The sequence below is a fragment of the Marmota marmota genome, unplaced genomic scaffold (assembly GCF_001458135.2).
Source record: "Marmota marmota marmota unplaced genomic scaffold, marMar, whole genome shotgun sequence".
NCBI classification, from domain to species: domain Eukaryota; kingdom Metazoa; phylum Chordata; class Mammalia; order Rodentia; family Sciuridae; genus Marmota; species Marmota marmota.
This window is the reverse complement of record NW_025999977.1, coordinates 26,009,781-26,035,174: the sequence shown is the minus strand read 5'-3', so window position 1 is coordinate 26,035,174 and position 25,394 is coordinate 26,009,781. Positions and strand designations below refer to the sequence as shown.

General features: G+C 34.6%; 1 protein-coding gene across 1 annotated transcript in view; it reads left to right on the top strand.

Annotated features, from left to right (window-relative positions):
• Positions 1 to 3,195: 3,195 nt before the first annotated feature.
• Positions 3,196 to 25,394, top strand: part of Dync2li1 (dynein cytoplasmic 2 light intermediate chain 1) — a 28,701-nt gene continuing 6,502 nt past the window's right edge. Inside the window, exons 1-10 of the mRNA XM_015479724.2 lie at positions 3,196 to 3,346; positions 5,154 to 5,271; positions 9,299 to 9,333; positions 12,341 to 12,410; positions 14,978 to 15,066; positions 18,914 to 19,100; positions 20,193 to 20,261; positions 20,845 to 20,922; positions 23,396 to 23,472; positions 24,020 to 24,090. Of these exons, the coding sequence (XP_015335210.1) occupies positions 3,339 to 3,346; positions 5,154 to 5,271; positions 9,299 to 9,333; positions 12,341 to 12,410; positions 14,978 to 15,066; positions 18,914 to 19,100; positions 20,193 to 20,261; positions 20,845 to 20,922; positions 23,396 to 23,472; positions 24,020 to 24,090 (802 nt within the window). The 5' untranslated portion in view covers positions 3,196 to 3,338. The remainder of the gene's footprint in view (positions 3,347 to 5,153; positions 5,272 to 9,298; positions 9,334 to 12,340; positions 12,411 to 14,977; positions 15,067 to 18,913; positions 19,101 to 20,192; positions 20,262 to 20,844; positions 20,923 to 23,395; positions 23,473 to 24,019; positions 24,091 to 25,394) is intronic.

Sequence of the window (25,394 nt, the reverse complement as noted above, 5' to 3'; positions counted from 1 at the left end):
CATTTCCTCTCACATTTTCCCACACTCTCTTTTCACTAAAAGAAGGACTTTACTTCAATAAGAGAACTTTTCCCCTTTTAATGTAATTAAGGTAAGTCACACATAGATATTTAGGGTTCAGCAAATTTCCCCATTTTTTCAGTGTGACCAAGATGCAGAGTTTTCTTGGGCATTTAAATGGGAAGGTCAGTCCTACACTGAAGCGTTGGTGGGTCTGGTAGGAGGCTGGGGTGAGGAGATGAGATCAACGCATCAAACTGTGATTTTATTTGTTGAATTTAATATTACCTAAATTGAACATAGTTAAAATGACTCTAGAAGCAACCTTATTATCAACATCAACCCCAAAACCTTCACCTTGTGCTTTATAATTATTTTGCAGGCCAATTAAGAAACAAAACCTTAACTAGGTAAATATCTATTAGCAAATAACTCCAAAATAAGACACAAATGTTCACCCACATGCATCTGAACTACTTCCTTCTCAGTGCTTTGCCAACGTAATCTGCTAATAACAGGGAGTGGGTGATCTTTTTCTGTAGGTTATATTGTGGTTCTAGTACAGTCAGATGACTTAATTAGCAGTGTTGTGGCAAGAGAAAACGAATCCCCTCTCTCACTTTGTGGCTCTAATGAATTTCCATGAACAGTCTCTAGGAACTGAATGTTGGGTGTTACCATAGAAGATGGCTTAGAAGCTATCAAATTAAATTTCTGAAAAATATTGCAAAGTCCGGAAGAGTTGCCTTTTGTGATAGAAAAGTTTATAGAAAGTGTATAACTTCTAAAAAGCTGGAGGAGAGTTCTTACTAGGTTTGGATAATGCACAGATGCTGGGTGATATCTCAAACTCGCCATGTCCTCTATGCCTGTTCTCTGCTGTGCCCCCAAGAGTTGGTTAAGAGGATCACCACTGGGCTGTGGCTGTGGCTCAGTGGTAGAGCATGGGTGAAGCTCTGGGTTCAATCCTTAGCACCATATACAAAAGAATAAGCAAATAAAATAAAGTCATGCTGTCCATCTACAGCAAAAACAAATTAAAAAAAAAAAGGATCACCACTTCATCAATGAGAGAAGCAATTGACTTTTCTCCCTTTTCCTAAGCCTCACTCTCTACTGTCACTATAGTAACTATCCAAGATAGCCTCTTTTTGATGTAAATTCCAAAATGCAACTTGAACTGACATAGACAAAAATGAAAAACTCATTTTTATCATTCTTATTACAAGGATCCTAGGATGTCTCATATAATCAAAGGGAGAGCTGAACAGTAAATTCATAAGGTCAGGACACAGAAGACCCCTGGAGATAACCAGAGCCATGAAACGTGTCAGAACTTTCTCTTCCTATCCATGTGTATCTGCTTCATCTTCTCTAACAACAGAATAACATCTTCATTTAACAGAGCAGGAAGGCTAACTTCCTTCAAAAGGGAATGATTTGTTTTTCCTAATTCTATTTTGAAAAATTCCAGGAAAGGACTCTGATTAATCCAATCATGTTAGGTGTTTACTCTAAACCATCTCAATCTTAACAGTAGAAAAATGCCTAAGTAAATTATGAAAAAAAAGCTATATTGTAGAATATTATGCAGCCATCAACATTATGTTTTAAAAAATTGATATGGGGAAATGAGCATGTTTAAAATAAGGATATTAATTAACTTTACAGTATAATCTCAACTTTAAGAATACAACTAGAATGAAGCACATCAAAATGTTTACTAGGTATTCTGGGGGTAGACTTATTTCTTCCTCTTCATTTTTTCTATGTGCTATTTTTCCCCCCAAAAAGGATCATACAACTTTGAAAACAAATGGGGAAATGTAAAAACTCTGTTAATTTCCCACCTATCCACATGGTCTGCTAAACACCAGAAAACTTAAAGCAGCTACAAAAAGTTATCTCATTGAAATTAAGGTGGGGGTGAGGGACTGGGGTTGTGGCTCAGCAGTAGAACATTTGCATAGCACTGTGAGGTCCTGCGTTCAATCCAGGGCCAGGTATTGTGTCCAACTACAACTAAAAAAAAAATAAATATTTAAAAAGAAATTAAGGTCTCATCATGGCACACTCTTTTTAAAAATCTTATTTGCCTTCTCATAACCAACATGGTAAAATCCAGAATGGCAAGATCCTTCACAGTAGCCATGTGATAATGACAAGGACATATATTTACCTTATTTTTTAAAACTCATAATCTTTCCCTGCTTAAAGTATCATAAATTGAGATTCAGAAAAATTAAGTAATTTACCCATTATGGCAATATGGTAACTTAGCTAGTATGGCTGAGTCAGGAGTTGAATCTAGGTCCATCTTACTTCAAGTTATGTTCTTGGACATCATACCTTAGAAACTGAGCCAAAATATAGAGGGTTGGAGCAAAAGTATCTCCTTCAAATATTTAGGACATCTTGGGCAAGACAGCCTGGGTCAAATTCAACAATCAAACAACAGATCAAATACTATCAGGGCCATGAATGTCTCAACAACTCCTTCAGGCATAATTAGCCACTTTTGTTCTCATATAATTTTTCTGTACTTCTACTACAAAGCTTACATCATTTGCTTCCTTGGGTTATAATTATAATGAGCTCTGTATAACTTTCTGGAGGGTCAGGATGTTGTCTTACTCTATTTTCTTTACTCTCTGTAGCACAGGGCCTGAATGTAGTACAATCCAATGTTTATTATTGATCTGGAGATTCCTGGAGCTCTATGAAAAGACCACTAAGTTCAAACAAAAATAATCTACATTCATAAAGTAAATGATATATGTGGGGGAAGCCCATGCATAACTCATTAAGTGCTATTGCATAAAACATGATAGAATATTCTGAAAGTTGGAAAACGTTAAAATCACATGCCTTATTTTGGGGTTTAAGGCTTAAATATTCTTTGTTTCTACTAAATTACTAAAAAATAGCTCAAGATATTGTTTCACTCTCTATTCCCAAATCATGTCTACTGGGGACAGAAAAGTAAAAACTAAGAGCAGAGAACCCTGGGATATAGTCGGCAATCAATAGATATTTTTAAAAAATAAATAAAGCAACATTTCCTGCCCAGAAACCATTGGTTTTAGGTGCCAGATTTGTAACCACTGTCACCACATCTTCTCTCACCCCAGGGATCCATGCCAAAAGTGAGGGTTGAAAAAGAGCGCCGAGAACTACATTTCCCGTGATGCTCCATTTTCTTACGCAATCGCGGCTTCGACGTCGCTCCCATGGCAACCCCGGAGCCTGCACACCCCGACTTGTCGCGAAGCCGGCCACCAGCCGAGTTGTAGGTTGGGCCCCAGGAGGAGCGCGCGACTTTTGGCGGCCCAACCACGATGCCCAGGTATTCCCGTAACCCTGCCTGCGCCCGGCCTGCGATCCCCTCGAGAACCTCTCCTCTTCCCAGCCCAATCTGGAAGGGCCGGGGAGGGAGAGCCCACCTGGACCTGCTGGTTGGGGATTGTGGGTCTGTCCTGTTTGCCACCTGGATCTGATGGTTAGGGGCCCGTAGGAACTATCCTCGAGCAGACGATTATGCCGCAAACGGGTAGAATAGAGATGTTGAGTGATCAACTCCATCCGTTTGCTGATTCAATTAGTGTCTCGTGGGCCAGGTGCTGTTCCAGGTACCGGGTGGGCAGCGGTGAACCAGACCGCCAAGGCTCCTCGCCAGCCCCCTCCCCCTTCTGGTGCCAGGGTTCCCAACCACAGAGCCAATGGGAGACTTGCAAGGCACTGAGGAAAGTGTAACATCACTTTGGGGTTGGAGGTGGGGGAAAGGTGTGAAACGTTGATGGCCTGTAAAATGCATTTGAGCCCTTTGTGTCCTTTTAATCCACCGATATTCAAGACCTAAATCTCTCTGAACAATTTACAAGGACCTCCGGACAGAGATCGCCCTGAATAAATCTTTTTCATACTTTTTGGATCAGCGGTGGGATCTCTGTTGAGTTTATGAATTTAGGGTGAAAAAAAAAAAAAAGGTCAGTGTTCTATCACTGGTCACAGTTATAAAGCTATGATTACAGCTATAAGTTTCTACAGGTGACCATTTCTTTCTCTGCTGGGCACCTGGAAAACAGATAATCATGATTTGGAAGAATGGTGTGGGACTGGGGAGCAGACAGGCCGAGACCCACTTCCTGGAGGCTTCATCTGTATATGAATTTTAGAGTAAACATGTAGGGACTCCTGTTTTTGACTTTTTGTATTCTTGTTTTGGTTCCTTCTTTATTCCTGGTTCTAGGTTAGTAATTATTAAAAGCTCTCAAAAAATTTAAATTTTTTTATAGACCATACCCTAAATGAAATGAATGACCACATTGTAACAATCGTGACAACCCTATAATAGTTGGCTATTTTTTTTTTTTTTTACATTTTAGAAATGAAGAAACATACTTGAGCTTAAGGAAGCTTGCATATATTAGGTGCTTAATAAATATTTGTTTAATTAATAAAGAAATAAAGGATGTAGAGACTAGGTAATTTGCCCAAATTCACATACAGAGAAAGCTGCAGATTCAGGAGCCATCAGGTCTTATCTGTGTTTTTTAGTTCAATATAGTTCTGCATTTTCACTTGGACTTAAAAAGAAAAAAAAAAAGATACAATCCTATTTAGAGTTTTATATAAAGAGGAATGAAAAAAATGGTTTTCAAAATGTTTACAATTTTAGGTGAATTTTTCCCTTCCATCTTTTCACATTTTAAAAAAGAAATTTGGGGTCAAAAACATAATTACAAATACAAAAAGAAATGTTTCAGGGAGCAAAGATTATTAAGCACACTGATTTTGCGTGCTTCCCATATTCCTAGATGACTTACGTGTTTTGTGATTCCCAAGTTGTATCTTTCCAAAAGTCCTCATACCTTTATGTGTGTCTGAGAAACTTACATATGACAGCCTTTTACCTTGCTGGGAAGCTCTAAAGTAAGAAAACTTCAAAGCCTGGTGATAAAGGTTCTGCCTATCAATTTCAGTATTAGTTCAAAGGAAAAAAAATTACAAATCTGACTAATCCTCAGATATTTTACCAACTTATTCTCTCCAGAAAAAAAGTTTTTTTCTTTTATAAATCTTACTGAAATAAAATTTCCCTGAGTGGAATAAATAATTAAAATGATCTGTTTGTTTCTCTGCTTCTCATCTAGTGAGACTCTCTGGGAAATTGCAAAAGCTGAAGTAGAAAAAAGAGGAAGTAATGGAAGTGAAGGCGATGGAGTTGAAATTGGAGAAAAATCTGTTTTCTTCATTGGCAGTAAAAATGGGGTAATGCTTTAAATCTTTTTCCAGTCATTGAGATGATTTAACCACTAGTGCCAAAATTTATCTTAATTCTTTAATAGAAATGAATATAGTTTCACTGAGTAGCACGCCTGTAATCTCAGCAACTCAGGAGACCGAGGCAGGAGGATCACAAGTTTGAGGCCAGCCTCAGCAATTTATTGAGACCCTATCTCACAATAAAAAATAAAAAAAAGGTCTGGGGATGTGACTCAGTGGTTAAGGGCCCATGGGTCAATCCCTTGTAACAAAAAAGGGGGGAAAAAAGTATAGATTTTTCACCTCCCTAACCAGATGACAAATGTGGTTTAGAAAGCACTTATTACTAGAAAGCACTTATTATTAATCTAGGAAAAGTTATAATAGTAAATAAAACTTTAGAAAGAGATTTTGAACTTTTTTTTTTTTTTATAATTTAAAAATGTTCAGATCTTCTATCTCAATTGAGTATAAAGGCCAGGATTCATTTAAATATCTAAGCATATAAATCAATAAGTCATTATTTTCATAATATTCATATTTGGATTCAGTTACAGCTTTTAGAAATCACTTTTCAGGAATAATTTAATTGTAGCAATGATGTTTATCAAAGATTTTTTTTGAAAATGTGGGGCAAATAAGGCAGTAATTCTGTTGGACCACTGATTTGTGGGCGAGACTCCCTCCCATTCTCTGTCAAATTTCTTAGCCAAGTATATGGAAACATTTGGAAGTAACCACACAGAGTGGGAAGAGATGCATCATGTTCTCACGTCGCTTTGTTTGACATACAGAATTCCCACCTGGGAGGCAGAATGGCTGGTGACACTGTCCAAAATGGGTCAAGGCTTGCCAGACCCAAGATGCTAAAATTCAAGTAGCATCATAGCTGGTGTCTTTTTGGAGTTCACCTTACTGTTAAGTTCCTGTGCTTCATGCTTTCAACTTAAGGGCATTGACAAATAGGAAGCTTTTAGAAACTAAACTCTGCAAGGCTCTATGTTCGGTACCTCTCTCATTTCCATCTGTATCTCAGAAGGCCCTCCTTGCACAACCAGACACCCCTCATGTGGGGATATTATCTACACAGATTATATCTGTTGGGGGAAATACTTATATAACCATAAAAGGTATTAGTGCTGGATGCAATGGTGCAAACTTATAATGCCAGCTACTCAGGAAGGTGGGCAACTTAGTGAGACTCTGTCTTAAAATAAAAAGGGCTACAGATGTGGCTCAGTGGTAGAGTGCTTACCTAACATGTGTGAGGCCCTGAGTTGAATCTCTAGTACTGAAAAAGAAAAGATAATGTTGCCAGTGATGAAAGAAAATAATATGAACTGAAAAAAGTACGTAAATTTTTTATATGATGATCTCAACTATATGAATATGCAAAGATAGAAATTAGAAATATGGATAGTAAAATTTTAATTGTATTTTTATTTTGTTTTTTTTAATTTGTACTTTCCAAAATTTTCATATTTGGCTCACTTTTTTTATCAGAACTTAATTCTTTAACATAAAATTATCATAGGAATCATTTGTTTTTAACTTTTAATCCAATGTAGTATATGAGCCACATCTCTAATATATGAGCATTTCATTTCATGAACCTACAATTGATAATATATAACATCATAGAGTGATTTTCATAATGAATATAATAATTTAACAACTTCCTACATTTTATCCTGCTCCCATATAGGTATGTGCATACATTAATTTACATAAGGGTAACATAACCAGTACTAGTCTTATGCTTACAAATAAATTTTTATTACAAAGAAAAATGTCTGCATAAAGAAGCTACTTCTCTATCCTTGAAGATGGTATTACTCTAGGATACAAATGCTCACACACAAAATGACCCTTTTCTTGGCCTCTACTAATCACTCTCTGTAATAGTTCTCAACTTCTTTGTGTTGTTTGTGAAATCACACTCCTTTTTTTTTTTAATGTGCAGTTTGTATAATAGCTATGAACAAAGAAACATGATTTAAAAATTTTTTAATTGTTAATAGATCTTATTTATTTATATGTGGTGCTGAGAATCAAACCCAGTGCCTTACACTTGCCAGGCAAGTGTGCTATCGCTGAGCCCCAGCCCCAGCCCCTGAAACCACATTTCTTTTGATTATTAGAAATACATGGCATATACAACTGTTTTGTTTCCTTTCATTAATGTAAATTAAAACTGTTTTGTTTTTGAAGATGTGGGAACTCCCTTGAGATAGCTTTAAAAAGTACCTGATTCTGTGTTTTATGCAGAGTATTAATTTATTTTGAAAGATTAAAAAAGTAAGAAATTAATGCTTCTATTGTTTGGCCAATAGTGGTCTCCCATTACCAAAGAAGGCAACAGCCCCGCTGCCTCCCATCGCTCCTTCCAATCTTGTATGCATCCATTCAGTAGGGCACTCAGCGAACACCTTTTATGTGCTAGGTGTCTTGCTTGGCACTGTGGATACAGGAATGAATGAAAGATATTTTCTTTCTTTTTTATTAATATTTATTTTTATAGTTGTAGGTGGACACAATACCTTTATTTCATTTTTATGTGGTGCTGAGGATCGAAACCAGTGCCTCACACATGCTAGGCGAGGGCTCTACCACTGAGCCACAACCCCAGACCAAAGTACATTTCCTACTGTGAAGGAACTTGGGTACTAAATACTTGCATAGCAATGACAATACCAGGAGACAAATGCTATGGTGAAAAACAGGAAGTACATTACATTTTAGGTAATGTAGTCTTCAATTATTTAAAATTTTTAAAATAAACTACATATGATACATGTTCAGTATAGGAAAATTAGGAAATTCTGATTTTCTTTAAAAAATAAATTACCTGAAAATTCATCAGCTAGGAACAATCATTATTAACACAGTTATGTCCCTCTAAATTTATTTATTTGTGTTTATTTCTCTCAATATGTGTGTGTATATCTCTTCCCACATATTGGGAAAAGATTTTTAACTGAAAACAGGGTCATGTTGATTTATTATGCGTGCCTTACCATGTAAGTATATTTCTACATTGTCATTGCTAATAGCTGCATATTTTCCCAGTATGTGAATTACCATAGTCAATTTAGGCAGTCCCCTATTTTGGGACATCTAAGTTGTCCTAGCTTTATAGTTGAGTATAATACCAGTCAATAAATACCTTTTTATATATATATACATATATATACATATGTATGTATATATATATATATATATACACACACATATATATGTATATATATATATATATATAGTGGGTTTTTGGCAATCCATGGTATTCCAAACTATTTTCCTTGGCGCCCAGGGTTTCCTCCAGCAGAGCTTTCCCTGCTATTCCTTTTTTGTCTGTTTTCTTACGAAGGATCATTTGTTTAAAAAAAAAAAATTCTTACTATATATATACACACACACACACAGATTCAAACCACTGAGCTGGTCTCTGGATAAGATTAAGGTTAAGTTTCATGGTTAGTGGCAAAGATTGGCCGGCACTTATATTTCCTGACTCCTAAAAAGAATTTAAAATAAGTACATCCTTTAGAATTAAAACAAACAAAGTGTTCTAACCCAGTGTCTGAATTGCCTACTTAGAACATATTTGCAACATGTCCTTTATTTGTATGTTATCTTTTTTTTAATTTCCACTTCAACAATTGGAATGAAAACATTTTAGAAGACACTAATCATCAGCTTAACCAGTAATTAGCATTGTTGAGTAGAGAGAAAATTTAAGACAGCTGCCAAGTTGACCACTAAAGTGAGGTATGATTTGCTAATATTTGTCATCTGTGGGGCTTTGTAATTACAATAATAGCAGTGTAGTTACACTGTGATGGAAAGTTGACAGTTAACTTTTTCTACTTATCAAACTATAGAACAATTCTGAAAGTTTCTAGTTTCCAGGTAATTTATCATTCAAATGATTTTTTTTTTAAAAAAAAGCTATTTTGAGCTGCAATTATGAATACTAATAAAATTTTACATACAGATGACATTAATACAGTATTCTTTCTCTTTGAATTTCCAGGGGAAGACTACTATTATTCTAAGGTGTCTTGACAGGTAAGTGTTATGTTAACCTTTAGACTACATTTATGCTTATTCTAGTTGTACAAGGCAAGTTCAGTTCTAACTTTACACAGAAGGAGAATGATTTTGAAACCCAAACAAAATATTTTTTTGGGGGGGTGGGTACCAGAGATTAAACTCAAGGGCACTCAACCGCTGAACCACTGCAGCCCTGTTTTGTATTTTATTTAGAGACAGGGTTCACTGAGTTGCTTAGTGACTTGCTGTTGCTGAGGCTGGCTTTGAACTTGCGATCCTCCTGTCTCAACTTCCTGAGCTGCTGGGATTACAGGCTTGTGCCACCACGCCAGTACAAAATATTTAATTATTAATGCGTTCTCAGTATAACTTATAAGAGCCCCTTTAGGGATAAAAATGATGACAAGCCAAAAAATATACTATTGATACTAAATTTTCCTATTTGAGGGAGAAATGTTATCATAATTACCCAGCCTACAATAGTACCTACATTCTTTTTGGCTATGCTGCTTTGATATTGAAGTTATTTTTACTGTACTTAATATATGATTATTTGAACAATAATTGTAATCTCTGAGTTTCTCAGGGATACTTTTTATTAGTTTTATTGATTCTTTTTAGTTATACATGAAAATAGAATCCTTTTTTCCTTTTTTTTTTTTTGTTGTTCTAATTAGTTGTACATGACAGCAGAATGCATTTTGACACATTGCACACAAATGAGCACAACTTCTCATTCCAATTGTCATAGTTATAAAAGCATGGAATATATCTTGTTCTAATTCAGTCCTCAGTACTTCTCGTCCCTTTCCCTTCCTTCCATCTCCTGTTTGCTTCCCTCTATTGATCTTTCTGCCATTTACCAAGAGTTATTTTTTAAATTAATTTCTTGTGGATGTTTATGATGGTGAAATTCACTGTGGTATCTTCATATATATACATAGGAATGTTATGTCAGTTTCATTCCACTGTCTTTCCTTATCCCATCTCTCCTCCTTTCCCTTCATTCCCCTTTGTCTACTCCATAAATGGGGGTGGGTGGTAAAAAAGAAGCTCAGGGATAAATTTTGAAACACAATTTTGGTTCTTAAACTATACATTTTTCCAATTGTTTTATACCCTTCCTAACCTCTTATACTGTAGAAGCATGTCATCAGATTGAGATTGGGGATTCAGAGTGGTAGAATTGAAGGAAATTGATAAGGAGAAATCTCCCTATTGATTTTAGAAGATATTTTTCTATTCCTTTCAATCTAATGTATGTTTTTTTCTAACTCTCAAAAAAACATCAAAAGAGATAGGATTTGGTCTTTAGGATCAAGAAATGTTATGTGTTTGAAAAATATTATAAATACAAATAGTAGAATCCTGTCTTCAGATAAATCCTTTCACCAGCAAAATTGTTTCTTAGAAGAAGCTGTTCAGACTCATACCTATGTCATCATACAAGGTCTAGGAATCATGATTCTTCTTAGGTCACATTCCTAGATGTTTTTCATAGTAAATAAATCATCTGATACACATTAGTGAAATATTATAAACTACTACATTGAATTGAAAAACATTAATTTCAATTCCTTGATAGAAAAAGGACAATTTTCCAGCTGGGCACTGTGGCTCATACCTATAGTCCCAGTGGCTCAGGAGGCTGAGGCAGGAGGATCAAGAGTTCACAGCCAGCCTCAGCAACTTATCAAGGCACTTAGCAACTAAGTGAGACCCTGTCTCTAAATAAAATATAAAAAGGGCTGGGGATGTGGCCCAGTGGTTAAACACCCCTGGGTTCAATCCTCAGTACCAAAAAAAGAAAAAAGACAATTTTCCAAATTGTAGGTTGAATATCAGATTTTATAACTTTTGTCTTAAAAGCAGCATTTTTGCTTCATGAAAGGAGATTTCTGCCAGGAAATATAACTAAATATAAAGATGTACATGGGTAAAATTAAAATATTTAGTAAATATACAAATCACAAATTTAAAAATTGGATGTTTTTGTTGTTGTTCTCTAAACTAAAAATATATTTTTTATCAATATTGTTCAACCTTGAAAAGAAAAGAAATCCTGCCACATGCTACAACATGGATGAACCTTAAGAACATTTTGCTAAGTGAAATAAGCTAGTCACCTAAAGACAAAAACTATCTGATTTCACTTACATGTGATATCTAGAGTAGTCAAACTCATAGAAACAGAAAATAGAATGGTGGTTACCAGGGACTCAGGGAGTGAAAATGAGAATTGTTGATTTCTGGGTGTGCAAGTTTCAGGTTTGCAAGAGGAGAAGTTCTGAAGATTGGTTGCACAACAATATGAATATAATTTATATTATTGACTCTTCACTTAAAAATGGTAAAGATGGGGCTGGGATCGTGGCTTGGTGGTAGAGTGCTCGCCTAGCATGCATGAGGCACTGGGTTAAATCCTCAGCACCACATAAGAAAAATGAAATAAAGATACTGTGTGTCCACCTACAACTAAAAAATAAATATATTTAAAAAAAAAATGGTAAAGATGATTAATTTTATTTTATGCATTTTAACTCTAATAAAAACTAACTAAATAAAATAATACTATAAAATGGTTTATCAGGCAATATAAACTATAATATAGATAGTTTATCAAATAATATTTTCCAAATCATTTGTTAATATTCATTAAATTGATAGTGACTAGATCCTTTGTTCCCTACACCAAAGCAGTGCTTCCTACATGGCCTAGACATGAAGAGCTTGTGCCCCAACATGACCTTTGACACTGTCAGCCCCATTGCCTACTCTGCTTATCTCAACAGGGGCTGCCACAATATTCAGATGTTATTTTTCACTTCTGCAGCTGCCACTTAAATCCACTAAGATGATTTTTGAAAGGCTTCTTTATTTCTTATATAAAAATTATTAATTTCTACTTCAATGGTGTTATTCGAGGTAACTATTTATGAAGTTTTTAGGAGGAACCATAAGATGATAGCATAAGAAACTAATGCCGTCCATTATGGTAATACCATCTGCCTTCATTATGTAGGGATGAGCCAGCAAAACCAACCTTAGCTTTGGAATATACGTATGGAAGAAGAGCAAAAGGACATAACACAGTGAGTATTTTTTTAAGTGACATCACTGTGCCATTGGTGGGGAGGAAGTAATGATGCCAACTTGGTTTTATCTTTTCTATCTACAATAAGTAAACATTCCTATTTGTATGTGTCCTGGCTATGTACTGTTAAACTTCAAATGTACTTCAGCTGCTATGAAGCTGGTCCAAACTGAAAATATTTTAGCCTTCTCATTTGTTATGTGTTAAAATGATAAAATAAAATTTCTTTGCAACTTTATTGTACAGTTCTTTGGCCTACTTGTATTAATGTGTCAATGTGACTTTTTCTTTCTTTGCCTCTCTTTTTTTCTCTCTCTCTACATATGGGGAATTGAACCCAGGGGTGCTTTACCACTGAGCTACTTTCTGGCCCTTTCTTTTTTTACTCTGAGACAGAGTCTCAAATTACTGATTCTGGCTTCTAACCTTTGATCCTCCTACCTCAGCCTCCTGGGGAGCTGGGATTACAAATGTGCTCCTCCATGCCTGGCAAGTTTTTCTGTTTTTCAAATGAGAATAATATTGTGAGTATAAAAATATGCTAAATGATGGGTATGACCCGTGAATTGTTCATGAAATATACTCTTCAAAAATATAAATTATTAGCATTCAAAAACAAATACAGGGTGAGGAATGTAGTTCAATGATAGAAAACTTACCTGGTATGCTGGGTTCAATCCCCAGCACCACCAAAAAAAAAAAAAAAAAAAAACTTGGCAGTACTATAGGTACTATATAATACCTAATTGATTGTATTGCTATTTTTCACTTCTTTTAAGTGTCTCTTCAGAGGAATGTTACAAACTTATTCAGGATAGAGGGAGAGCTTATTATAATGTGTTTTGGGGGGAAATTCCTAAGTAGAATCTCTTTTGGAGTTCTCTCATGAAAAGGGGTCACGTCTTAAATAAAGTTAGGTCTATGGAAGAAAAATCTAGAGCAGGGTCCCACTATTCCCTTAACAAAACTGGATCTAGTCCAAATATTTGCTCATTAGACAAAGCACAAAGAATCAGAACTGTCTGCTATTGCTTCCTGGATCCACCAACAAAAGTTGACTATTAAAACTGAAATTAAAAAGAAAAGGGAAAGTAATCTATTGAGATGAAGGTTTTTGTGATTCATATGAATTGTAACATGAATGATAAGCCTAGAAATATAATCATCCTTTTCATTGGAAACACTGAAACCACTTTCATAAGCTTAACTTTTGAGAAGAGTTCTAAAAACTCCCTTTATCAAAATTGTGCATCGAGGGAGATTTTCCAATGATAAATGATTTTCTCCACAAACTTTAATGATTCAAATATCAACACAGTAAGACAACTTTAGAGATTATGAATTGAAAATTTATCAAAATGCAAAATAATATATATTCATCTAAAACTTGCTTTATTGACCATCTACTCTTCATGGTAGCAGATACATAAAAACCCATAGGATTCTTTTTCACTTTTTTCCCCCCTCTAAACCTTGTACCATAGTGTGGGACATTTCTGTTTTTATTATGAAAACTTCATGTCTTTCTCAGATTTAATATTCCTCAAGAATTCTAAACAAATGCTCTTTGCCCCTTAAACAGTTTTGATGGCCTGAAGACTCCTCAACTTCAAGGCAGAAACGGAGGTGCCATTAGCTAGCAGTTTAGGAAGGTGCTTATATGGTGGAAAGTCTTATTTTCAAATTACTTGGTTGCCCAGCCCTGTCAATCCCCTGCTAGTTTAAGAGTCCTATGAAAAGCAGAAAAGCTAAACCCTCATCTGGTCCCGCCATCTATAATTGCTGTCATCAGTGGCACTTGTCAGATTCCCCTTAGAAATCAGGTCTAGCCTCTGCTGATGCTTTTGCTCAGGTCATCTTCATCTGCAGGCAAGACAGCCATATGTCTGTCCCTTTTCCTCAAGTCTTATCTGTATGTGTAATTCATTTTGTGAGATTCTGTCTTCCTAATGAGGATATTTCCTATTCAGCTATTTTATTTCTATCTGGAATACCAAATATATTCAACTGGTTAATTTTATTTAAAATTTAAGTGTATATTACATGTGATATTTGCAAAATTGGAGCACCAAGTATGTCTTCTATTAGGGTATTACCAGAATTGGCATTTATGTACACATAGACAACTTGTTCTTAATGTTTCATCTTTCTTCTTTGAATTTTTTTTTTTTTTTGTACTAGGGATTGAACTCAGGGGCACTTGACCACTGAGCCACATCCCCAGACCTATTTTGTATTTTATTTAGAGACAGGGTCTCACTGAGTGGCTTAGTGCCTTGCTGTTGCTGAGGCTGGCTTTGAACTTGTGATCCTCCTGCCTCAGCCTCCCGAGCCACTGGGATTACAGGTGTGTGCCACTGCACCCGCTCCTCTTTGTTCTTTGGATAGAAGCTTTGGTGCATTTTGAGGGATGGGATAGAGAAAGGAGAGTTTCCATTGCCAAGAAAGGATTGATTGAGGACTGCAATATTTTGTATCTGTAATTAATACAGGTAGGTGCTAATGAAGTATAAGAAGCACTTAATATTCAAAAAATAAAAAACTTTATTCAAAAATTTTTTTCAGCCAAAAGATATTGCTCACTTTTGGGAACTAGGTGGAGGAACTTCTTTATTGGACTTAATCAGCATACCAATCACAAGTGACACCTTACGGTAAGCAAGCCAGCTCCAAGAAGTGTTGTGAGCACACAGGAATGGCCACAACATGAATGTGAGTAGGCTTTTGTGAGTCATGATTTTGAGGGACACTTTTGTTTTGCTGAAGGTTTGTGCCTACTTCGTTTTTATGAACTTGAACTATAATGCTTCCAAAAGAGGTTTTGAAAGAAACAAGGCCCTGGCCTGCGCCGGAGTGAGATGGCTGGCATCCCCACTGGTGCTGTATTTTGCAAGCCTGCTACCAACAACAACAAAAATATGTCAAACAATACTTGGACAATGAGTTCATTTGCAAAAATAAATTTGAAAAGCTTAATTCTTTTCATTATTCATCTCAAAGTGAGTTAATTCAGCTTTGAGCTTTTTCTTCCGCTGGTAGTATAAATGTATCCTGAATGTAATGCAGACTAACATTGTTGAGCTTCATCTAAAGGAAGACTGTTGCAGGAGAAAGTCTCTCAGCTTGCTGACCTTAAAGAACTAGAATCTAGGGGAAAACCTCAAAACTCTTGGTGGTGTTTTCCTGACAATGACTCCCACATGTTGGCCAAATCAGATGTGGAAAATTGTGACATTGCTCACAATGTTCCTGGGAACTGATCTTAGCCAAGAGAAACACATTTTTAAAAAATCTGAAATATCTTATTCTTGTCAGAGATTAACACAAACCATTACTGCTGCCTGGACCAGATACAAAGGGCTTGGAAAGTATTTGTTCCATTTCAGGCATTAAGAGCCTTAGAGTATGGAATTATTTTTTATTAACAGGACAATTGTTTTTCCAGAGCAGGCTGGATACAGATAATGTTGACTTTATTTGCCCAGAGATTTTTTTCTTTTGGTGAAATATAATTTACTTTCTGTTGCTTATTACAAAGGTAATGTATACACATATAGAAAACTTAAGAGAAATACTGAAAGATACAAAGTAAGAAAACCCAGAATTGCATAGAAAATAACCACTGTTAACATGGTGAGCTATGTCTTCCAGACTTTTCAGTGTTTGTAAATTTATATGCGATCCTGAGAATAGAACCCAGTGACTCACACATGCTAGGAAAGCACTCTGCCACCGTGCCACAGCCCCAGCTCCTAACTACATTGTTTTTCATTTGCCTTTCTTTCACAGAGTTAGGCAGAGCTTCCAGGGAATTAGAAGAGTTCCTGGTGGCTAAGAAGATGTGGTGAGGGTAGGAAGGGGCTGAACCAACTCAAGCTGCCATTTTGCCTGGCAGAGGTTGAAAGGATGGAAACACAGAGGCCTGCTCTTCCCTGTGTTGTCACTTGGCTTGGTTCTGACCCCAACTTGTTAAATCACCTCCTCTTCTCTAGACCCGAGACCCTTTCCTGATGGGCTTGTGGAAATTCTGGGTTCTACAGGAAATGAAGTCATTCCACAGCTTCTTTATAACCTCACTTTGTGAGATCTCGACCTTCCTTTCCCTGGAACTCTAGGGCAGCTGGAACCCATTTTAGGAGAGAGAAAGGGTCAGGGTTATATTGAATAGAGGGAAAGGGAATCATAGGCCTGGAACCAAAGTGGGTTGCTTAATGGTCAAAGAATTCATAGAAAACATTTCACTCTTAATGTAGTTGCTAATCTCAGAGCATTTTTTGACTGGAATTAGTTTGACACATGATTTCTTTTTATTGGACAGAGCCCAGCAACTTGAGAAAATAATATATTGCCAAATGCTATTAGATACTGTTTATCTTTGAAATAACTGCTCATATAATTATAAATGTATTGAACATTTCCACAGACTTCAGATAATTTATAATAGAAAATTTCCTGTGGTCTGATTCCCTGGTGTTTGTTGTTGTTGTTTAAATTTTAGCTGCCATCTGCTATGAAATAGGTTAAAAGTAACATAAGTATTTCCAAAGTAGTGGAAACAAGAATTTTAATCTTGGAAAAAATTGAGCAATCCATTTACCTTTGTTTTGAAACAAAGTTATTTTTAATTTAAAAAAAAGCATATGTTTATGTTACATACATTTTACTACAATAAAAAGTTAACTATAGTCAATATTTTTTCAAATATAACCATACTAAAACCCTGAAAATAAAATTAGTTTTTTTACTACTAAAAAACTGTGTTTATTATAGTATTTTATCATCACACAAAACTGTGAGCTTATTAAATTGACATAAAAATGATTGGCTGGACAGTATAATAACAGTGATTTTATAGAAAAATTTGATAATTAATGTCTAAGAGACTATTTTCTGAGTTTAGAACAACTGCACAGAATATAGTTATTGTTTTGCACAAATTACACAAAATAACTGGTTTGCTTGACCTAAGCAAAAATAACTAAGTAACATATAATTTCTTGCTATGACTCCTAGAAGAATGTTAGCCATATTGATCAAGAATATGCCTGCATACTTACTATGAGCATTTTCTAAAATACTCCTAGGTTTATGTATGTTTGGTTTTTAATGTGACAAATTATTCATAACATAAAATTTACATTTTAGTCATTTTAGGTGTATAATTTGGTCATATTATGTTTGTTCATATTGTTGTGCAGCCATCACCACCATCCATCTCTAGACATTTTCATCAACCCAAACTGAAGCTCTCTATCTATTAAACAATAGGTCCCTATTTTCCCCTCCTCCAATCCTTGCAAGCATCATTCTACTTTCTATGATTCGTTCATATTGTATTGCCTGTGTCAGAATTCCTTCCTATTAAAGATTGACTAATATTCCATTATAGGTATATACTGCATTTTTTTATCCATTTGTTTAACTTGTTCACTGGAAAATTGTAGCAATTTAATAAAACCTCAGTTAGAGCAAAACAAGGAAGAAGATTTCTTATGTCTTCTTGTTAGACATCTGCTATGATTGTTATGGCATATTACACCACAGACCTTTGGGTTGTTTCTAGTATGTGACAATTGTGGATGATGTTGCTGTGAACATTGGTATGCAAATATTTGTCCAAATTCTAGCTTCCAGTATTTGGATATATACCCAGATGGAATTGCTGAATCATATGCTAATTCTGTTTAATTTTTTGAGGTGCTGCCATTGCTGTTTTCCACATAAGCTACACCATTATATATTCCCACCAGCAATGCATGAGAGCTCCAGTTTTTCTATATCCTCAGCAATACTTATTATGTTGAGGTTTCTGTATTCTCATTGTGGTTTGGGTTTACATTTTCCTAATAATTAATGATATTGAATATCTTTTCAGGTGCTTATTGGCCCATTTTTTAAGTGTGTGTTTTTTGGTTGATTAGTTTAGATTTATATTTCATGGGCATGATAGAATACAAATGCATGCAGTGATGGTGGTGGTCTATCTTGTGGTCACAGGTGTGCTTTCAGAGAGGCAGAATGGTATAGCAGGAAGACATGTAATTTTATATCTATGAATTCATGCCTCAGACTTCAGATCCATAAATGGACATGATAATGTCTTCTAGAAAGGATTGTTGAAAAGATTAAATAAATTGGGTGTTTCCTAGCAAGGCCCATCAATGAATCTATTTCCTTCTTCTTCACCACTCTTAGTCATGTTTTTGCATTCCTTCTTTGGAGCACACAGTAAAATCTGATCTAAACGTGGCATTGTTGGGTCCAATTGCTGGCAGCATCTCTATTTGCACTTCATGCCACTACCAATTTAACACTGAAATATCATTAGAGAAAAGCATTGGAATTCAGAAGACTAAAATTCATATTTTTTTGTCTTAGAATAATGCTATTTTTTTCTTCAGCTATAGTATTGTTATTCTTATATAATTTTCAGTACACTAGGATTTCAAATGGTCATTATTTTGAGTCTTTTTTTTTTTAAGGATGTTTTTCTTTCTTTAGGACATTTTCTATTGTTCTTGTTTTGGATCTTTCAAAGCCGAATGACCTTTGGCCCACTATGGAAAATCTGCTGAAAGCCACAAAAAGCCATGTTGATAAAGTGATAATGAAATTGGGAAAGACAAATTCTAAAGCAGCTTCTGAATTGAGGCAGAAAATGTGGAGTAATATGCCAAAGGACCATCCAGTGAGTTGCTGTGGGTTTATTCCTGGAATCCTAAGTCCCATAACATAGTGAAGATAGCATCACAAACAACTTCTTTAGATTTTTATGCATGACTTGAAATTCATTTGATGTAAATGAACTTGTTCACTGGAAAATTATAGCAATTTAATAAAACCTCAGTTAGAGCAAAACAAGGAAGAAGATTTCTTATGTCTTCTTGTTAGACATCTGCTGTGATTGTTATGGCATATTACACCAGTCAAAAGAAATAGAGTTTTAAAGTAGTAGTTTGATATTGATTTTATAATCTCTGTAAAGTGAAGATAAAAAACAGACTGTGCAAAAGTCACCTGGCAAAGATTAGGTGAAGCTTCCAATTTAAGCAAGAAGTAGAGTTACAACAGTTTTCATCATCACTCTATACTTTACATTTATTTAGTGTCTGTCACATATTCAGTATCTTTTGATTATCTGACAACCAATTAAATCACAAAGTTGCTATAATGGTAATACGGATTCTCTAAATACAATTCTAAGTATCATCATCTAGAAAACTAGAAGCAGCATTTTCTATTGCTCAGAGTTTATATGCCTGTGTCTTATACAGACAGTATTGGAACAAAACAAATCCGTGCAGTATAAACGCTATTGCAACAGTCAACACAAAATAGAAAAAAGATTCCTAAAGGTGATGTGTTGCATAAGAAAACAAAAGGGCAGAACATGCAGGTGCTGAGGTTGTTGCTCAGCGGTAGAGTGCTCACCTAGCATGTGCAAAGCCCTGGGTTCGATCCTCAGCACCACAAAAAAAATGAATAAATAAAATAAAGGTATTGTGTCCAACTACAACTAAAAAAATAAATAAAAATTTTTAAAAGGGCAGAACATGCAAAAGAATAAATATCATAGTACTTAAGGGAATTGCTGTTTCTCATTTAATTCTTAAGAAATACAGCTTAGTAAGTGAAGATAATATTGGAACAGATTCCATAGCAAGCAAAATGAACATCTATGAAGAAACTGAAAATGGTATTCTTTTGGAAGTCAATCGAACTTTCTGAGCACATAGCAAGTAATATTTATAATGAATTAATCAAATGCATTTATTAACAGGATCGTGAATTAATTGACCCATTTCCAATACCTCTGGTCATAATTGGAAGTAAATATGATATTTTTCAGGTAATCTCTCCCAATTCCAACTGTTTGTTGTACACTCAGAGCTGTGCTTGCTTAATGGGGGAGAGGGAAAAATAATGATGAAATTAAAAAAAAAAGCTCTGGGTGGGGTAGTTTAAGGAGTCATATACATCTTAAGATTTTGGAAAAGAAAATGTAGTTAGAACAGAGAAAATAAATATAGTGGCTAGAATGGGGATACGAAAGATTTAAAAAACGAGTCTTCAACCCACTGAGAGATAGGACTACTTTCCAACTTTTAAATTAAAGGAAGTAGAAAATTAGTTTCTTCTTATCTGTGCTTGTCAGAGAATACTTAGGGTATTCTGCACTATAAAATGTGTGCTTATATCTGAATTCTATTGAGCTAAGTGTTTAAACAAAGAAAAGATCTGAGAGCTGTAGCTCTAGAAGGCTGCAGCTGATAGAAACAAATATCAAGGTGAGGAATCCTACCCCTCAGGGTGGATTTTAAATAAAAAGAAAGAAAGAATCTACCTCTGATTTAATAATTTGCTCTTCCTGTTACAGATATTTAGTTCTCTCAACTTGTTTTTTTTTTCTTTTTAATAAATGATTTTTATAGGATTTTGACTCTGAGAAGAGAAAAGTAATATGCAAGACACTTCGATTTGTTGCACATTATTATGGAGCATCATTAATGGTTTGTATATTTCCTACCCTTTGGGCTTGAATGGTGTGTATCCAATTTGGAAAAATTAGCACCTTGATGCACAGCTATGAACAATAAACACTTTGCCTAAGATACTTCATCCCCTCCCTTCCTGTTGCTACTGCCAAAGACCTCTACATACAGAGTGTTGGGTAGTGTCAGAACACACTCAGCTGTATGGCCTCCCCTCTGTTTGAAGCAAAAGTTCTAAATTGCTTATAGCCATAAATCCCAATAAGTTTTAAGAGATAAATTGGCTGTGTGTTTATTCATTTTTAGTTTCCATTAAGAATTAGAATCTCTATGCCCTTTAAAAAATTTAAGCAATGTTATTTTTTGAGTTAAAAAAAAAAAGTGCTGTTTGTTGTAGAAGTTAAAAACATGAACTCTGAAATCATCTAATGTTACCTGGGTTCAAATCTCAGGGTGACCATTTACTAGTCATGTGCTTTTAGGTAAGTCACTTAATTTCACTTAAGCCTCACTTTCCTCTGGGGTAAAATGGATAAAAACGTACCTTTTTCATAGAATTCTTGTGAGTATTAACAGAGGGAATACACATGCAATATCTAGCACAAGGCCTGGAACAAAGTATTACTCAATAAGTATTGGTTGTTGTAATTACTGTTATCATTATCTTCCATGGCACAATCAAATTTTGCTGGAAATCTTTTAAAGAAAAAGTCTGGTTGGGGATGTGGCTTGATGGCAGAGCACTTGCCTAACACATCTCTCTTCCCTTCAAATCAAAGTTTTCAGAGCAACTTAGACACCAGGGTCTAGCCCTTTGCTTTCATGGTTAGACTGTTATGACTGAGAATATATATTTTATTTTATTATATATATATATATATATATATATATATATATATACACACACACACACAATAGACTTTAAATTTTAATTTTTCAGAACATTCCAAATATGTTTTATTAGATGTTTTCTTAAAATCACCTAATGTTTGAACAGTATTTATTTGAATTGTATTTGCTTATTTATTAAGTTGAACAGTATTTGCTTATATCTTAATTGACAGATTAATTTGGAAATGTTTATTACTATTTAGAAAAAAAATCAGTATAGACAATTTACTCAAAATATGATAGAACTTTCTAATACTTCCATTATCTAAAAATGAAATGAATTGCTTTGGGAAATAATGAGGCTGTTTTAGATAAGGTGATTGATTTAGCAGCTGAAGGAGTTGAGTTAAACTTTTAATGTTCTCCAAATCCTAATCTCTATTAAACATATTTGTGGTTGAGTTTATTCCTCTCCCATAGAATAAATAATGTAATTAGAATTGTATAATAAATATATTCCAATTAAAATTAATGATTCAATTAAAGTTTTCTCTTTATATATATTTTTTAATATTTTTAGTTGTAGATGGACACAATACATTTATTTTATTTATTTTTATGTGGTGGTGAGGTTTGAACCCAGTGCCTCACATGTACTAGGCAAGCACTCCACCACTGAGCTGCAACCCCAGCCCCAATAGTTTTAAACACTTATTAGAAGCATTAAAGTTATTCCAGAGCTTTCTTTTAAATAAATATATCAAATCTTATACATTTGTAATACTTTCCTTGGGAGCCTTATACTTATTCCAGAATGAAGGTTATCTTATAGAATTACTAGTAAAAACTAGAAAATTCATGTCTTTGTTTCATGCATCTTAGTCATTCTGGTTTGGCCAGAATGACATTCTGAATGACTTGGTATCTTTTAAAATGAAAAGATTTGTAAGGTAAACATATGTCCTGATTTTCACTCATGTGAGAGCTTAATTATTAATAGTATCTATCTCCTTTAATCCTCCAAAAATGTTCTGGTGTAGTTATCCTGGTTATATACCAGGTTATATACTTACTTGTTCATTTGGGCAATGCTCTCTCTTATCAGTGACTAGATATAAAACTTGACACCAATGAGAATATTTAGTAGTTTATTTTTCAGGCTCCAAAGGCAATTCAGAAAAGAAGTTTAAAAATCATTTTAGTGAGCTTCAGTGTCATTGGACCAGTCTGCAGCTCCCATAGTGACTGTTTTGAAGGTGGCAATATGCCCTTCTATGTGAAAGTTATTTTTTATATATACCTCTTGTTTTCTAACCAACACAAATGCATGTTGGTAATTTTTCTTTTAGACCATAATAAGAGTATGCACACACATACAGACGTACATTTTTAAAAGTCTTTGACAATAATAGTGATCCATTTGAGTAGCTAAAATGATTGGTGAATTAACACAAGTCTTTTCCACACCATGCACTCATGAAGTTTGAAGAATGAGTTAAAGTGATCAAGATTTCTTTATTCAAATTTTGTTTTGCCCAGTCATATATGTTTGTTGGGCCAATAATTATTTCTGTACTTCTTCAAAGGTTTATTTATTTTACCTGTTTTTGTGATTGAAAGGCAGAGCCTATAATTTATTCTTCTGGATTTTTTTTTTAAGTTTACCAGTAAATCAGAAGCTCTATTACTAAAAATACGTGGAGTTATCAACCAGTTGGCATTTGGCATTGATAAAAGGTACTGTTAAGGTGTTTCTTATAGTTCTTATTTTATTTGGTATTATTGCCATATCTGATTATTATTCTCTCTTTTTTTTCCTTGACTGGCAAAGTTCCCTGAATAAAGGGACAATTTCATATCATTTCCTGCTTCTTACATTGCTTAACTGTTTCTCAAATTGTACAACTAAATATTTGTCTGAAACTAGAATAAGTTGATACTATTACACTTTTTGTTCTCTTTCACCCTAATTTAGTAGCCCTCCCTTTATTATTACTCTTACATTAACTTGAAATAGAATTGAAACTTTTAGTATGTTTCTTTCTTAGCTTTGCCATTTCTCTTGGTTTTGATTTAGGTGGTAATGGGTCTGTCATTTCTTTCCCTTTAAAAGTATTCATGCTATACTTTAATTTTTGAAATTTATTAATTTGATACTTGTTCATTTGGGCAATGCTCTCTCTCATCAGTGACTAGATATAAAACTTGACTCTGATGTTTACAGTAGAGTGTGGCAGTATATTTGATTGCTAAACTAAATTAGAATCTTTTCTTCTCTCTGTAGTAAATCAATATGTGTGGATCAGAATAAACCACTGTTTATCACTGCAGGATTGGATTCTTTATGTCAAATAGGTTGGTGAACTTATTAAGATTATTCAATCTTTTTTTAATTACTTATTGATTTTATCCTACACCATGTGTACTTCATCTCCAATGTACCACCATGTCTGGTTTCATTATCATTATGGTTATTTTGTATGTATTTATTCTGTAAACACAATGTTGATGCACCATGTAGCACATTGACATATTTGTGGTAGAAGGAATGTCACCATATAAGAGGCTGATTTCTAATCTTTATTCCATTCAAAAAAAGAAAAGAAAAGAAAAAGAAACAAAGAAACACACACCACACACACACACATTTTTTTTCCCTAAGTGATATCCTGATCTTTTACATTTTAGCTTCTTGAGTTTAGAAAAAACCATAAGTATAGGATGGCCAGGAAATTCAAAGCTACATGTTCTAAGTAATGAGCAAATAAGAGATTGAAGGGATTGTACCAATTAGTTGTGTCTTAATTTTTCATCATAAAAATAGGTTATCTAAAAGCCATATTTCCTAAACTCAGAGAGTCCATAGTCTTTTACAAAAAAAGGAACTTGAAGAGTTTATATATCAAGCCCCTTATCTTTAAACAAAAGCTGTTTTCTCCGAAAATCTTTGAGCCTTGCAATTCTTTATACTTTGGAGGTGGCATGGTTTGATTTTAACATTCTAATGGGCACTAGTTCTCTATTATAATTCCCATCTTCCATGACCTGTACAAGTGAAGATGACTTGACTTCAAATGTAGAGATCTTTGTAATGAGATTATAGACTGAATTGGAATGAAAGGAATAAAGGTGGTTTTGCCCTACAAGCCGTCATGGAGACTGATTTTTATAATTATAATTAATGCCAATTTTAGTAGTACTGAGGATCACTGTGTGTATTGACAGTAGATAATGCTGCTATCTAGACAGTTGATGAAATATTTTTGCCCATGTAAACATTGGAGATCTGAAAAGGGTTGATAATTATTGATGTTTTTAACCAAGGAGCTTAGACCTCATCAGACTAAAAACTCTTACTCAATGAAAGGCCATGGAAGAGATGGAAAGACATGCTACAATCTTGGAGAAAATATTTTTGAACCACTTATCTGCCAAAGGACTACTATTTTGACTATTTTTGATATAAAGAACTCAGTTTTTAAAAATCCAAGTAGAAAATGAGTAAAGAAAACCAGGCATGGTGGCACACAGGAGGATCACAAGTTTGAGACCAGCCTCAGCAACTGTCTCAAAATTTAAAAAATTAGAAAGGGATAGGGATGGGGCTCAGTGGTAAAGCACCTCTGGGTTCAATCCCCAGTACCAAAAAAAAAAAAAAA